The following is a 16,747-nucleotide window of genomic DNA, read 5'->3' as shown; positions in this document are numbered from 1 at the left end:
TATGTCAAGCCTTGCCTGTGGAACAGAGCAAGTAATAGAAAGCAGGACTACTTAAGAATCAATTGATAATTTTACCCTCACCTTCTTCTTTACATCCTAAAGTGTATCTCAAAACCTTTCCCCATTCTTACTTACTTTGGGATTCTTTCTCATTTCCCATTTCATTTCCCTATGTAACTTTATGATTGAAGGAGATGGTTGAAGGGATAACATTTTAGATTACTCAAACCTGATTACAAATGTAGGTCAGAGGGTTCTGTGGCACTGGATTCCACTCCTCCTCCCTTCCCCAGCTCCAAACAGACTTTCAAGTTTATTTGTAGCAAATCTATACTTGTATGACCGGCCCAACTTGTTATTTTCTTCGTCTCTGTCAATCCAGTAGAAGGAAAGTTAGTAACAGGTCTGTTCTCTTTCCATCATATACTTGGATGGCTATGTGTCAGAATACACTGGCAGCATGGTACTCTTACCCAGTAAGTGTTTGCCTGCCTGTCCCTTTAGCATCTGCTCAGATCTGCCCTGCAGTTAGCCACAATGTCCCCAGGAGCTCAAAAGCCATTTCTATTTTATAGAGAAAGCGAATAAAAGCAAATACTCTGGCTCTTTCGCCTAGATTCTGTGAGTGATTTCCTAGTAACTTAGGTATACGTTACTTCAGAGCCTAACAGCCACACCTTTGGAAGAGTCCAAGTGTCAAAGTGGCCATATACCATGTAAGCATATAAAGAGGTCAGTTAAAAATTACCTTTTGAAGGATGAAAATGAGCTTTTAGTCATGGCTGTAGTGGATACTGGAATTTGAAAAGGATTAGCAAGATAGCCGTTAGTTAATTAATAGTTAATATCAAACATAGAGAAATTCACACACCTGGAGACACAGAAGTTTGTTTATGAGAAGAGCAGTTAAAAAAGAAAAAAACTAAGCTGAGTTTATGGACTTTGAAAACTAGACAGGGCGATTTTGGCATTTGTTTCAGAAATGGGAACGCAACTGGTGAAGATTTCTGTGGTCCTTGGGGCTGGTGGTGACATCAAAGCTTTCCCATTTCCAGGTAAACACTAAACAGTTGCATGTTGGAACCATCAAAGTATAACATGTGTCTTGGAGAGATCAGATGTAGCTTAGAGGGGAAAGAAATGTGAGGTGAAGATTGTAAGTTCGGACTGATGACTCTTTTGATGAGAAACTGCCATGTGGGGGAACAATTCAGAAGAAACACCAGCCACAGTCAAATCTTGCTTCCTACTTCCACCCGCCCCCTAGATGGGTGTTCCTAGTCTTCTGGATAAGAGACGATATGGAGAAAGAATGAAACGGTCAAAAATATATGTCCTTAACATTTTGGGCACAACAGTACCTATCAGGGACAATTTGAATTGGAGGTAGATGAGAGTTCCGAGATTTGGGGAAAGGCCTGGAGTTCAGGGTGGGTGTGTGGGGGCTGTTTCAAGGGAGAATTCCAAGGGGCTTATGGAGAGGAAGAGGGACTTTCACCCACTCAGACCTCATCTTACCTGATGAGTACCCAGATATACTGGGCTTGAGAGAGAGAACAGTTTTTTCTTCTATGCGCTAGAACGTAGTAGAAAAGTGCTCCTTATGGACCCGAAGTAGAAAGTAGGCTGGACGGCTATGGCTTCATCTGTGATACCAAATATCGGGGTGAAAAGTAAAAAAAAAAAAAAAAAAAATCCGGTCAGTCATCAGGTTTCCAGACATTAGCACTTTAGTCTTTGTGTAGATCCAACTTCTTTCCTTGCATAATGTAAAGGAATGTTTGAATTCTCCCCCAATTAATTCTGTAAATGACAGAGTCATAATTAACTTATTTAATAACCACAGTGAGGACTCAGCATACCAATCACAGTGAAAGAACTTAGCCTTCTCTTGCGGATGGCGGAAGCGTGCCCGACTCTGCCTCCGCTTACAGAGAACATGCTCAGTTGTATAGGAGCTTTGGACAAAGAACTTCATGTCTAACATCGCTTTCATACATCTTGCATGAGGTCTTTTGATATTGGTTCTTAGTCACGGGGCTAGTTTTACCCATTCTAGCTCAGAGTTTAAGCTAGTCAAAGGGCCCCAGCCTAGTGCATCAGAGGTTATTTCCAGAAAGCCTCCTCCCTCCAGGGACTTCTGACATGAACAGACTGGAGAAGGTGCAGAGCTGGAATGGATTACCGTACCGGCTTAACCAAGATAAAGGAAGAATGCGCCCTGGACTGGGGACTGAATTGGACTGATTTGAGTTATTGACTATTGATTGGGCTTGGTCTCCTTTGTGGTGGTTGAGATTATAGAATTTCCTCAATTCGATTATTGTACTGATTTCTGCATTCTACAAAATGTAGCATATCTGTGTGGTTGGCTTCAATAAATCTTTCATTTAAAAATGAAAACAAGCAAAAGTAAGAGTTTGTAATGTAATGCCCAAATTCAGTAAAGGCCCTTGGTAACCTTGGTTGAGAACAATGAATTCCATCCATTTTAATTTAAAGAGCATTGGTAATTTGTGAAGTAGTTATTTGGTTGAATCAAAAATAGGATATCTTGAATTTTCTGAGCTTGTATTCATTCCCTTTTTATAGTGTAATTACACAATATCTTACACTGACATACACAGTTATTACAATTGTCCCCATAAAGCATTAGAAAGATATTCTTTTTATGTTTGCTGCAAATCTTAGTTACACATGTTCTGAATCTTGAAATTCAGGGGATGTAAAAATTATTCCAGATCTAGGAGGTAACTGTTTTACAAATGCAAAACGATTTGGATAAAATATTTGAAAACAATTAAAACCAAATCAACCTGTACTTTATCTGTGTGCTGAGATTTTAGGTCCAGTGGATCAGAATACAGGGAAAAAAGTAATGAGAATCCCTCAATGGATCCTTCACCCACCAAACAAGATTTCTTCAGAAACCGACTTGCTCTTGCAAATGACCTTGACCAAGGAACAGCTGTGTAAAACATATTTAAAGTTGTATTGTCAAGTGGTAAGATGAGGATAAAAAGCTTGTATATATCTGTGTAGGAATATATATACATATATATATATTGATGTATAAATCCCTGAGGAAAACTAATATAAACACTTAAATATGAAACTAGATCAATATACAAACAAGACATTGAAGAGATGAAGATTAGTTTATGGTTGAGAGAGCTGGCTTTTTGATCCTCAGCATTGGAGAAAAGGAAAATGGAAGACTTCTCACAATATTAACAGAAAAACACAAATTTGGAGGAAAATAAACATTTGTAAGAACATAAACTTCCACCTTGAAGTCATTTTCCCAGTATAACATTGAGCATGTTCATATTTAACATGGATATTAATTTTTGCTTCCAAGTCATTTAGCTTATAATTCATCCCAGTGTTCTTAGACTAATATACACTATGTTAGGGGCCAGTTCTGTCTTGCCATATGTCTTCTAAAACCTCCAAGGCAATACCTAAAGTCCCTTTAAGGCAAAGAATCAATTAAAAGAATTGTATTTTACATGTTGCAAATCTTGAGTTGTGGAGAATTTGTGCTTAAACCATGATACAGAAGGTTCAAAGCTTAAAACTACATTGATCTCCAAACAGACAGAGAATCTCAAGAGCAGTATTTCTTTTGTTCTATGGTTATGAAAACCAGTACAGGGAACAGTGATTTCTTTAGAAACCGGGAGGCCAAAGAAACATTTTTCCTTATGTGGGTTGGGCTGCAGGTAACAGTCCAGAGTCTACATGTTTTACTGAGCACTCAGGATTCAGAGATCCGCTAGTGATCCTGAGTGTCACAGACACTCATGACCAGATAGACTGGGGGAAAAAGCACCGATTTAGCCACATCCTCTTAAAAGACTTTCTTCAGTCTAGAAAGAAGGTGGCTACAACATTAGCACTTTAGTAGTTCAGCCATAATGGTTGCTACAAACACCAGGTTGGAATGAAAATGTAGGACTGGCAGTACCTTATTCTGTTTTCTAGAAGTAAGTTGTAAAGAAACAAAGTTCTTATAGTGCAGACAGAAGAATCATTGCAATGAGGCTTGCCTGACGATGGGGTAATAAAATGTGCTCTATTTCTACATGGATATGTCCAAGATGGTTGACATCCTTGACATATCACAAACATCAGAATCATAACAAAAAAATTAGGTTTAAACAATTTGTCTCTATCCCTTGGCAGTTATTTATAATAAATTTGGGGCATTTGGTTACTGTTCCTTCAAAATCTTGGCACCCAAACTAATTATTCCAGAGACCTTTCCTCTAATAATGCAGTGTTTGATAAAATAGAGGAAGTTTCACTTCTAAGTGTTACAGGTTTTCTTCTACTTGTCTGATGACTACTTAAGAACTCATCCATCAGCATTTTGGACAATAGGTAGTCAGAAACACTTAAAAGATTGCCGCCAAGTTTTTGAAGTTTTCAATATTTAAGTCAAGCTTTTCATTTTCCTGAAATTAATGAACTCCTTCGAAATTAGATTTCTTTTTATTAAATGGCCAAAGAAGTTTTGGGGGCATTGCTTGATGGAGACCTGTATTTTAAGGGAAAAAATAGAAATTGATGTGTGACACTAGACCTAAGTTTTAATCATTATAAGAACCTAAGGATGTGATTTAGGCAATACTGAAAATATTGTTTTGGGAAACTATCAGACATTCAAAGTACTCAAGATTTTTGTACTTAAACCAAATAACCTGTTTCTCAAAATTTATTGTTTTTGAAAAGCTTAGTGTATAATCTTTGATAATCATCTAAATTTGTGTCTTATCTATAGAGATTCTTATTCCTTCTTCTTGTCTCATTCCCTTCAGAGATAGCAGCATTAAATGCTCTTAATTCTCAGCAGGAAAACTGAATGTGTTGTGTTTCTCATATGTATAAACCTATTCATCTAAAGATAGATAGTGGGGTCTGTGGTAAAAGGCTGTGGCTGGGTACCATCTCTGTTTCTATCTATATGGGTTGTTTCTATTTAGCACTAGAATGCATCCCCTCTTCCATTATCACATATTACTTTTCAACTGGGGCAACTTCTTCAGCATACAAACATTCTCTTCTTTCTTTCTTTCTTTCTTTTTTTTAAGCAAAAGAAATCTTGACTGTTCTGGCTATGCCTCAGTTCTGTGCTTTCTTTTATAGTAACACTTGACAGAGGAAACTGCTCCAGTTCCTCTTCTCCCATTCTTTGTTAAACTCACTAGGTCTATACTACTCTACTGGACTACTTGTCAAGATCATCCTTGACTTTCGCCTTGCCAAACAAATGATCCGTTCTCACTCATCTTACTCTTCCTATCAAATATCATTTGACATTCTGACCACTTCCTCCTTCTGAAGTAATTTCTTTACTAGACCCCAAGGACACAACATACTCTTGGTTTTCATCTTCCTTCATTGGCAGTTCCTTCTTAGTCTATTGGCTGGTTCCTCCTTTCTTCTCCTTCTCTTAATGTTAGAGTGTCCGAGGGATCTCCTTTGCTTAGATCTTTTCTTTTTTCAGTCTATTGGCTTTAAAATATGATCTTTATGACAGTGATTCACAATTTTATATCTTCAGCTCACAAGTCTCTCCTGAACTCCAGACTTACATCTCCAGCTGCCTTCTCGGGCTGTCTGATATAGTTATTGAACTTAACATGTCTATGCATTTTCCCCACCTTAATAGTAACTTTGTCCTTCCAAGCCCCAAAACCTTGAAGTTACATTTGACAGTTCTGACACCCCACATCTAGTCTATAAGCAAATTGGCTGTCTTCCAAACATATCCAGACTCTGACCTTTTCTCACCACCTCAACTGCTGTCACACTGGCCACGCGGCCTTCTATTGGGCTAGGCTCTTTATTCTCACTCTTAACCCATAATTCTTCTCAACATGGCAGCCAGAGTGACTCTGTTAAAATGTAAATCAGATCATGTGACTCCTATGGGTTCTGTTTCTCTCAGACCGAAGCCAAAGCCATTACAAGTGATCTGGAACCCATTAAACCTCTGATGGCATCTCCTTTTCTACCCATATTCATTCCTCCAGTAGCCTTGCTATTTTTCGGATATACAAGTATGCTCTGCCTTTGGGTTTTTGAATTAGCTGTTCTCTGTGACTTGACCTATTCTTTCCCCAGATCCTTGCATGTCTCATTCCTTTACCTCATTCAAGTCTTTAAATCATCTGTCACCTTCTCCATGAGTCTGACTCTGACCATCACATTTAAATTTCACCTCCCCTGTCCGGGAAATTCTTAGGCACCTTGTCCTTGTTCATAGCATTTACAATATTCTAATGTATACTATACCTATTTATTATTACCTGTTGTATATATCTCATTACATTATTAATCCCATGATGATATGGATTTTTGTCTGTTTTGTTCATTGTTATAGTCCTAACATCAGAACTGTACCTGGGACAATAAATACTTGTTGAAAGTTGAATAGTCAGATGGGCCCTTATCAAATGCTTATAACTAAGGTAATTCAAAACCAATTTAAGTGACTATAATAAACATTAAAAGAAGCTATAAAGAAAGTATGGGGACTTCAGGATGAACCATCAACCTCTTAAAAGACATCTAATAGCAGGTGAATTTTGAAAACATATCCCTCATAATTTTAGTTACCACTTATTAAGTAACTACTCTGTAAAAGGCATTGGGCTTTACACATATTACAGCAGGTCCTAGACTGATGTTTTGTTCAATGTTGTTTCATTATACATCGTTTCACTTAAAGTTGCAGAACCTATTGATGATACTTAGTGAGGACGTACTGTACCTTTAAATCTCACAAGTCCCAAATAGTATATTTATTAACCTTATGTATTGATGAGGAACAGAGACTCATTATTTGAATAAATTCTCCAAAGTCACACATCTAGTAAATAATAGAAACAGAATGTGAACACAGATATGTGTCATTTCAAAGTACCTGCTTGCTGTACTCCTGTAAGGTGATGATTCTTTTCTTGATAAGTCATGAAGGTAGAGAAACTAGCTTCTAAAAATGGGCTAGAGTTTTTTTCTTGCCTCTAATGACAATCAAAAGTCTTAAAATGTTAGAATGGGCATAAACTGCTTTTTTTGGAATTGTACTCTTATCAAAACTTTCCTTGCTTCTCGAAGTCATGTGCATCTGTCTGCGAAGAGGCAGGCTCAGTTGTGGGCTGTACCCCGGAGACTTAAAGCACCCTGAATCTGTGATGAGCTAACATGATTAAAATAAGTAGAAAAGCACCTGGCTAAAATTCAAAGGAAGTGATGTTTCAAGAGCAAATTCAGAATCAGTACTAATGTTATTTTCCTATAGCTATTCAATTGATTACCTAGAATATACTCAATAATACATACTTGGATTTCACAGTGGCCTACAAATGGAATTTATACAAATTGATTTCATGTCTTTAAACTAGGGGGGAAAAAAACCACCAATAAATTTTAGTTTTTCCTGAAAGCAGTCCTCTGAGTATCAGGAATTGAAGTTGAGTCAGTGGTCTCAATCACTAATGGCCACATGTTGGCTAAATCATCTAACTGCTGCAGGCCTCACTTGCCTAAATTTTTAAATTTTTTTTTTTTTTAGTTGAGGCAACCCTTGTTTGACCTCACAGATTGTGAGGACCTTGTCAGCTTAAAATCCCTTATTTTTTTATTTTTTATGCCTATAGCACCTGGTCTTCCTAGGTGGGCTCCCATTCAAATACTAACCAGGCCCGACCCTGCTTAACTTCCGAGATCAGAAGGAATCGGGCTTGTTCAGGGTCGCATGGTCGTAGACTCTAAATTTTTAAATAAAGTATCAGCTAAGGATTCATCGATTTTTACATTCTATAGTTCACCATGAATAACCTCACATTTGCATAATTCTTTACAGTGTGCAAACCATAAACTACTTTTTCATGCCAAGCCTAGAAAGAACTGCTAAATATCAGCCTGCTATGTTCCAGCAGGTCTCAGCAAAACTTGCCTGTGAAGGAACTATGATATCATACAACTTCTTTTATGGAATATAGATACCTCAGCTCTCTGAAACTTTATCAGGTGAAATGCAAGGTCACTAAAGTACTAATTTTCATCCCAAGGGCCTCCCACTCATTACAATGATAAGGTTTGATATAGAAGGAAATACTGAACTTCTTTTATAATATTGTGATACAGGAATAAATGCCTCCAAAACAAGACCATGAAAAAGAACAAATTTTCTATATGGAAAGTATGAGCTAAAATGAAAGTCACTAATGACAAAAATATTGCCCTTTAAAATAAATACATGCAAAAATAATACACTTGCAGGCTATGTAAGGCATTTTTCTTTATTATTTTTCAGTTTATCTTAGTAATGCCAGAAAAATAACAGCCATTATTTTCACTTTAAATGCAAACCAAATACTGCTGCACATAGAATACAAAGATTATCTACGAACATAGTTAGGTACAAAGGCCATATTAGATGTATAGACCACACTTTGTTTTTACATCAAAGTAAGACTGACAGAGCAATTTTTTGACAATTATTTTAGCAAATATCGTGCTACTAAACAAAGGCAAATACACATATATATACACACACAACATGTTTCAACTAAAGTTTTACATGTCACTTTGACAAAGGCTTCTTCTCTGATGGGTTTCACCAGATATTTGCACCCCAAAGACCCCTGCCCTGATCCCGCCCCCAAATGCTGACTTGAAGAAAAAAATTAGAGATGTTTTAATAAAAGGCACATTTGGCAGCTACTGAAAGTGGCATGCATCTGGCACAGGTGCGCTTTCCCTAAAGCCACACATGTGACTTCCATCTGTTATGCATCTTTGAGTGGTAGTCCAATGTGATCCACCTTTAGCTAACTTGCTTTATAATTTTGCAGCAGTTGGCTACTTAATGCACTATTTTCATTAAAGGCAAAAGGGAAATTTACTCACAGTTGACAGAAAATGCACTTTACGGTGTCAAAAATGGAAAATAAGGCATGAAATTTACAAAACAAGTTACAAGTGCTTTTGTTGTTTAGATTTATCATATAGACTTCATGCTTTTCTTAACTAGAGCTTAAAATATTTTATTGGCTCACGTATAAGGGATTATGAAATGATTTTCAAAGTTAGTAATGAGATGTTTCAAAAGAAAAATACTGAATAAACTAAGTCATCACTTTCCCTTATAATTTTACTGCATAATTCTTTCAGCCAAACTGGTTTTAACCTTGTGATGTTCATTTTACTGGTAAAGATTAATGTGCAATACAACACGACCTGCACTTGTATAACAAACAATATAGGTTAAAAGAATAAGTGACCTACCCATAGCAGCAGAATACCAAGAAATAAATGGTTAAATCTTGTTTCTTTCTAAACCTGGAGGAAAAAAAAAAAGGTCTTTCTCAATATGTACAACACTAATAAATTGGGACACTCTTCTCTCCACATCCATTATTGGTTTGCTGAGCCACTTAAAACTGAATTTAAGCGGTCATTAAAAGAAACTATTAAATACATGACTAAAGTAAGCTAAACTTGAAGAGCATGATGATAGATACCAACTCATTTTAGGCTTGGGTAATTTTTGATTTATGAAAAAACCCATTAAGGAAGACTTTAGAACCATAATACAGTTCCAACTGAAATAGTACATTTACTAGACTGTTCTCTTGATTGTAATATAATTAACATGGCGTGCTCTTTGCTAAATTTGGATTCAGTAAAACATTCTTGAGTTGGGAGCCTAGTAACCTATTAACCACATAATTTGATACCCAACAACCTTTCATTAAGGAAACTTTTCATGTTTGTATATTTCTTGATAATTTGTACTCTTAAAATACATTGGAGAATTTGGAAGAGTAAATAACTTGTTCTTCAATAAATTTAGAAACATGTTTATCTGTTCCTGCTTTTAAGTGCTTAGAACAAAATACTCCCATTCTATTATATTAGTTTTCAACTCACTTAAGTAAATTCAACCTAGAAATATTTTGTGTGATCCAAAGATAATAAAACATCTAGGAACATTTGTTTCTAAAAGAAATGTTCCATATTTTGGAATCTGGTTTAGAAAAAGTCATGCTGCATTGACTGTGTTGTCCCAGATTCAAAAGCAGAATTTTGTGGTGATGCATTTATCTTCTCAGCCACTTCTTGTCCCTGATTAAGTATATTTTACACACTACAAAGGATAAATTTGTCAGCTAGTTAATGTTACACATGTGAAGGCAAGGATAGTTTTTTTCACCTCCATTTAAGGGCACCCAATTGGAATTTTTCTAATTAGTTACCACTTCATAAAGTATTTTTACCCAGATGTCACACTTCAAAATAAAAATATCCTCTATCCACAATGCATACCAAGCTGATGCACAGTGAAGTGGTCTCCTAGAACCACCAGGGTAGAAGAATGGTTCCCTTCCCTTTGTGGAGAAATATGATTAGAATGCCAAATCTTGAGTTTTTCCTTTTTATACGATCAGGCAGGTTGAAAACCCTTATTGAAGGCGAACACACTGGCCAGAGAGATATTGAATGGGCTCCAATGTGACTTTTCTCAGGTTCTCATTTGGAGTGGGAATGGGGTTATTAAAAAGAGAAGTGATCAGTAAGACATTTAAAGGGAAATCCTAGGGACAATGAAGCTGGTCTAATAAAAAGGCATGGGAGATTCTGGAATGTGTATTATGATTACTTATAGCAGCACTAGTAAGTAGGCTTAGATTAATACTTATTGAATGAATGGTCTTATGGACACTTTGCATACAAGGGTGGATTTGAAATTAATTTTTTTGGGAGACTTTTAAAAGGAGACATTTTACAAAGAGAAAAATGGCTATCATAATAGGTAGGAATAGTACAGATATTAAAGATTCAACTCTAACAAATAAATAAGGTTATGATAGGATGGACTGCTTAATGATGATGCAATCAACATTCTGGTCTTAAAGGACTATACATTGTACTATTTAATGTACATTTAATGCTCTAATAAATGTTACAGGAAATTAATAAAGTATTAGGTTACCATGATGTAGCACTTCTAATGTTTCTAATGACATGGTTAACAGAAATGTTGAAATGTTGCTTCATTATTGGGAGGACACATGCACATATTGATGAACTGATGACTCCCTAAAGATGGAATACTGCACAATTCAGACATTATAGTGGAGATTAATAAAATATTTTGTCTTCAACAAGTTGCATGCATTTCAGTCACAGTATTTGTTAGACTCAGAAGGTCAGTACATAGGCTTAATGAATAATCCATATGATATTAATGATGTAGGTAGATGTTCTATTACGAATAGTTTTGATAGAGCAAAGACCTCAAGCAAGGTAGAATGTTTAATATAAACTTTAACAAGCTGTGTACATGTTGCCTAGGAAATTAAAAACTTTCAAAGTTCTGCTTAAAAGATACCCATCCTAATCTAACCGAATATTTTCCTACATGCCAAACTGCAACTTTAGGTCATTCTTTAAGATGAATACATACATCCAGAACTAGAAACCAAGGCGTACCACAATACGTGCTGTTATGCTTAGTGTTTGTGTATGTGTGTGTTTCAACTGAAAGAAATAAGAATCAACCATTTTCTCCATATAATAATTTAATATATGCCAGCCAAACAAAGTATTTGTATCTTTATTCAATTAAATTAAAACAGACCTGCCAGATTTATTATATAACATTCACTATATACACATGATTTAGGCAATGCAAGGTAATTCTAGATATGCTGATTACTCAACTATTAGTAAAACATGAACGGTGTCAGTGATGGCCAGCAAGTACTAAGTGCTCCTTTTCACACTGGGTGACTACATTTCCATAGTATTGTTAGAGAGACAGCTACGAGCCATGACATGGATTACCAGTAAACTTTTATGGGGGGAGGGAGGCAAATGACAATCTAGCATAGATTAACAGTCTCCTAAATGTAAATCATATACTTGACATTTTTTAAAAAGTTCTTCTGTCATCTTAATGACACAAAAATTCTCATTTGAAGGCAACACCACTACATTTTGTTTGTATAAGGAGGGTGGGTGGGGGGAATGCTCTTAAAATTGGTATAATTATTCTTTAAAAAAAAAAGTACCTCTTTGGTGAAGCCTCGGTACCCATTCATTTCATTCAATTCACTGTAATAATCTGTAAACAGGACTGTAGTACAGTGCTGGGCCTTGGTTCCAACAAGGTCAGGTACCACAGCCTTTCCTCACAGTCCTTTGAATGATTTTCAAGAAAATATTCTAAAGTCGGTTAAGTAAAAGCAAAGGAAAACAAAGGAGGACATGAGATCCCTGTTTGAGATTTTTTAAAAAGTGCATAATATTTTGAATTACAAAAACTGTCATCATGTGGGCCTGCTGGACACTAGACTGTGTTTTCCATCCCTTTAATGATAAAGATCACTTCACAAAAACAGGACTCCAGCTCATTGGCTGGAAAATGTCCCTTTAATTGAGTTTCAGGTGCAATCAGTTGTCCAATTCCTCTAGATTAGTCTTTTCGTATGCTAAATGAATATCATTTTCATTTTATCATTACATCTAGGTTAAAATTCATTGTCTTATACTGCATTTTGAAGTAGAGTCGTTAGTGTTTGGAGTTCTCATTTTAACTCCTCAGTGCTGGCACATTCAGTGCATCCATTGCCAGCAATGGATTTGGGGACAGGAAAATGTACATCCTGGTACAGAGGATCTCAGGAAGAATGGGCATTCTCCAACAGTGGTGGTCCATCTCTGTGCATGGATGGGTGTGTGTGCTCCCTTTTGTAAGTTTTTGGAGGGAGTTTAGGAATATGTTGAGAAGTGCTTTGTCGTGGAGGAACAGGTGGCCCAGCAATGGAATGAAGGTCCACTTCTTGTGTCAACGGTGGTGATGGCAGATGCCTTCTCGTGCCATGAGGAGAAGGTGTTTGAGGAGGAGGTGGCGTGAAGGGGGAAGGGCTGTTTGGGAAGAAGGCATTGCCATGATCACTTTTTTTGCCCAAAGGGGGAGGTTGGAGATGTAGTGGTGAGCTTGAGAAAACATCAGGTGTCCTCACAGGTTCTCGTGGTGGTAACAAGGGAGGGCTTTCAGGAGCGTCTGATACAGAAGTCCGGTCTGATATTGAGTATCGTGGTGAATAAGCTTTTGATGTGGGTTGCCTAGGAGGAATTGCTGGGGGGCTGTCCAAATGCTTAGACATAATCTAAGACAAATGAAAAAAATAAAACACATTTATTAATAATTTAATTTATGTAGTACCATGACTATATTAAGAATTAAGTTGGGATTTTCAAACGTGCCTTTGGAAGAACCGTAGGTGTGGATCTGATAGTTTTGCCATGTTTTAAATGGGAGGTTATGCCGATTCATTAAAAAGAAATTTTCTTTCCTCAATGTTAAATTTTTACTTTATTTACTTTTCTCAAAATTTTGTTGTTTGCTACTGTTTATCTATCACTTAATCTAAGATCGTTTCTGATTTAACATCAGTTACCTGTTAATTTTACAATATTAAACTTACTATATTAACATTTCAGGATGTTCTGCAAAGAGTGTCTTGATTTGTCCAGGTGCTCTGCCCTCTGGACACTTTGAGACCCACTGAATCGAATTAAGAGCTGGCAAAGAAAGAAGTTTAAATAGGTGGAAAACAGCTATTATGTGCATTTAAGATTTCTTCCAACTCAGAATTCATGGCATCCCATTTAAAAGCATGTCAGATTCACGATTAAGGGCTCAGATAGGTAATGTTTAGCATGTATAATATACAATTTCACTTAAAGTGTGCTTTCATATAAAGCTTCAGGCCTCTTTTCCTTCTCTCTTTCTCTGTGCATGTTTTTTGAAGAACTGCTTGAGACTGTATTACTCTTATTTTACAGGTTACTTGTTTTTTCCTTGACAGTACCTATGATTTAGATTTATAAGGGTTTTGAAAATATACAAAAAAACTAACTTCAGAAGAAAACAAACTTCACTGTACGGTAAATCCATATTTAATCCTGTTTAAACTCCATTAAGCCTAAATTCTCTGAAGTGTTAACCTAATCTACTAAGAACTAAACTAGACGCAGCAATTGAGTATAATGTAACTGTAATGATTCCAGTTTCCAGATAACAAGATTTTCTACTTTACCTTAGATGGCGACGATTCCGCTGGGGCAGATTCTGGTCGTCTTCGTGGAGGAACAGGAGGGGGGACAGGCACTTCATCAGTGCCCTTGGTTAAACTTATAGATGATACTGAAGCAGATCCTGTAGGATGTTAAATTTTTAAAAAAGTTCACAGGAATTTTATTTCATCTATTAGTCCTGAAAGGCTTAGCTGGAAACTGCTTACATTTATTAAACCAATACCCAATATTATTTCCTTTATTAAAGCAAACTGCTATAAAAGCATGCAGAAATTTTTAGCAGAATTTTCAGAAAGAAGCTGCCTAACATATACTGTTATTTTGCTTCTTGAATAAAATAATATTCCCACTGTTAATCTATAATTGAAAATTTTAATTTGGGTCTGATTCTCAGATTTCTGGGAGAGACAGCAAATTATTAAAACCTTTGTTTGGAATGGTAACTTTTGTTAAGCTTTTGTGATGGGCTTTTTTTTTTTCTCTGCCCTTATTAGTATAGAATTCTCCTGTCGTTACTGGATAGTCCTTGGGATTAGTTTTGATCTTAACCACTCTCCCAATGTTTCTCCCAGCAATTATCTCCAAGGATGCCAGGGAGAGAATCTAATGTCTGTGGGAAAGGCCTCTCATTTTGCTTAGATATAGGATCTCTTTACTGGGTAAGTAAAATCAGGTTCATCATATTCTAATCCAAAAATTTTAATTGTAATAGAACTATTCAAGATGTCTAAAGAAGCCCTGATAATAACAGAAATTATGCTAGAATCTAATAAACCTGATTTAAGAATAAGTTGATGAACTGGCACAAAAAGGTAAGTAATGCTTCTAACTGGAACCTATCTTACAGACATTTATGATGATGAGGGCATAATATAGGCATGTAAATAATTACACTTTAAAAGACATTATTTACATAAGTTGTTAGCTAGTTTATGAGTACTATAAAACATTTATGAAAAATACTTAAGTAATCATTCAAAATCATACTTGGCAGATTCTTTTTTTCCTTTAAGCATTGACAGTTTTTATTTTGTCAATTAAATGTTATAGCAATATAGAACTTAAAAGAGTACTTGTGTACTGATATTATTCAAATGAACAACATTTGATCACCTACCTTTTTTCTTAAGAGACTATGTAAGTTAATTTAGCTTATAACTAATATTTTCTGTTGTACACATTTTTAAATCGTTTGTATAAAGAACAGCAAAAAACATTAACCTTATTAGCTTAAAGCTGATGGAATAATTTGGTGAATTGTTTACTTTAAAATTAAAAGCAAATGTCTACAGTGGAACTTCATTTTGCTTAATGGTGATGAATATTTAGGCCATATAATTTAAGTAGTTGCAATTATAAGATAGTTCTAGAGTCAAATAAGTTATTTGCCTATAATCTGCGCTGTTGCCAGTGTATTTTCTGGTTTAGACACTGCACGTAGCTGCCAGCATTCCCATATGCGCATGCATGCTCTTGCTTTTTTTTTTTTTAAGTTGAGCAGTAAAACATATTTAGAACTCTATAGTTGGAAAAGAGAAATGGTTAAATGTGGAAGCCACCCATACAATAATGATCTTTTAAAAGAGAAAAAAAGTTTTACAAAAAGCATGAAAAATATATAAGTTTAAGCAAATCATTTATGATCAAAAGATAGCACAAGTGAAGGCCTCACTTCTAAGATGCTGCAAGCAAGGTACCAATGCTGTCAGGCCCAAGAAGAGTTTTAGCAGGAAAGGTTACACTTGGTTTAATTTTTAAAGCCAAAGCGAGAATTATGAGTCTTAAACCAAATATACTAACTTGGGCCATGGGACAGTGTAAGTTGGGTAAAGACGGTATCGCTGCCTGTGAAAGGAAACAAGAAAAAGTAGATTTTTTTCTTTCAATGATATATTCAACTCATTTGTAAAAATTTATGATAAAAATGTTATTTTTGTCATTCTAGTTTAAAGAATGGTACACAGTCTTTAGTAAAAGCTCATTACTACTTATTTTGAGAAAAATAAAGAACTGAGTTAATATATTGGGAATTCTGAATATTCCTTTTAGATTCACTATTTGATGTCATAATAATTAAATGAAAAGCATTCATGATAAACTAAAATATCCTATATTAGTAGAAGACTTAAAAAATGTATAAACCCAATTTGAGCAAAGAATGCAGCTGGACATAAATATGTCATGTGGTAAAGATATTTTGAAAACTCAAATTTGTGAAATAAGTAGAAAATAATATATAAATTGAAAAATAAAAGGGAATTTCTAACTAATATTATTGTTGTATACCTTTGAAAATATTCTTGACGCATATATTCTCTTCATAAAATAACTACAGCTTTGGATATTAACAAACAAGCTTGAAAATGATGTACCTATTTTCCTTCTATATTCTTGACATTGCTTTTTTTAAAAAAAATCAATAAACATTTGGTGCTTTGACCCATTTTATATAGGCAACTCACTGATAAATTTAGAATGTCTAATTTCAGCAATGTTAATTCTTTTAAGAAAAAGAAATGAAAATCATAAAAGCCAAAGCCTCAAGAGCATTAAAGGAGAAAAACTAAGACAAAAGGCTAATGTATACTGGTTTTAGGCAAATAGAATTGTTTATGTTACACTA

At 35.4% G+C, this 16,747-nt stretch overlaps 2 protein-coding genes and 1 pseudogene across 5 annotated transcripts in view; 1 reads left to right on the top strand and 2 right to left on the bottom strand.

Annotated features, from left to right (window-relative positions):
* Nucleotides 1-3,598, top strand: part of ARHGEF33 (Rho guanine nucleotide exchange factor 33) — a 44,209-nt gene extending 40,611 nt beyond the window's left edge. The window contains exon 17 of the mRNA XM_011361381.2: nucleotides 2,847-3,598. Within this exon, the coding sequence (XP_011359683.1) occupies nucleotides 2,847-2,976 (130 nt within the window). The 3' untranslated portion in view covers nucleotides 2,977-3,598. The remainder of the gene's footprint in view (nucleotides 1-2,846) is intronic.
* A 4,063-nt stretch (nucleotides 3,599-7,661) lies between these two features.
* Nucleotides 7,662-7,780, bottom strand: LOC111740685 (annotated as a pseudogene).
* A 521-nt stretch (nucleotides 7,781-8,301) lies between these two features.
* The window catches only part of SOS1 (SOS Ras/Rac guanine nucleotide exchange factor 1), a 131,268-nt gene continuing 122,822 nt past the window's right edge, over nucleotides 8,302-16,747 (bottom strand). For 3 of the 4 annotated variants that reach the window (XM_011361376.2, XM_011361379.2, XM_011361380.2), the window contains 3 exons: nucleotides 15,925-15,969; nucleotides 14,127-14,245; nucleotides 8,302-13,193 (listed from right to left, as the gene is read on the bottom strand). In XM_011361376.2, coding sequence (XP_011359678.1) covers nucleotides 12,702-13,193; nucleotides 14,127-14,245; nucleotides 15,925-15,969 — 656 coding nt within the window. In that variant the 3' untranslated portion in view covers nucleotides 8,302-12,701. The remainder of the gene's footprint in view (nucleotides 13,194-14,126; nucleotides 14,246-15,924; nucleotides 15,970-16,747) is intronic. The other variant, XM_011361377.2, reaches the window with a different exon arrangement.

This window comes from Pteropus vampyrus, unplaced genomic scaffold (assembly GCF_000151845.1).
Source record: "Pteropus vampyrus isolate Shadow unplaced genomic scaffold, Pvam_2.0 Scaffold66, whole genome shotgun sequence".
Taxonomy (NCBI): domain Eukaryota; kingdom Metazoa; phylum Chordata; class Mammalia; order Chiroptera; family Pteropodidae; genus Pteropus; species Pteropus vampyrus.
The sequence above is the reverse complement of the archived record's forward strand: the minus strand, read 5'-3'. Positions and strand labels throughout refer to the sequence as shown.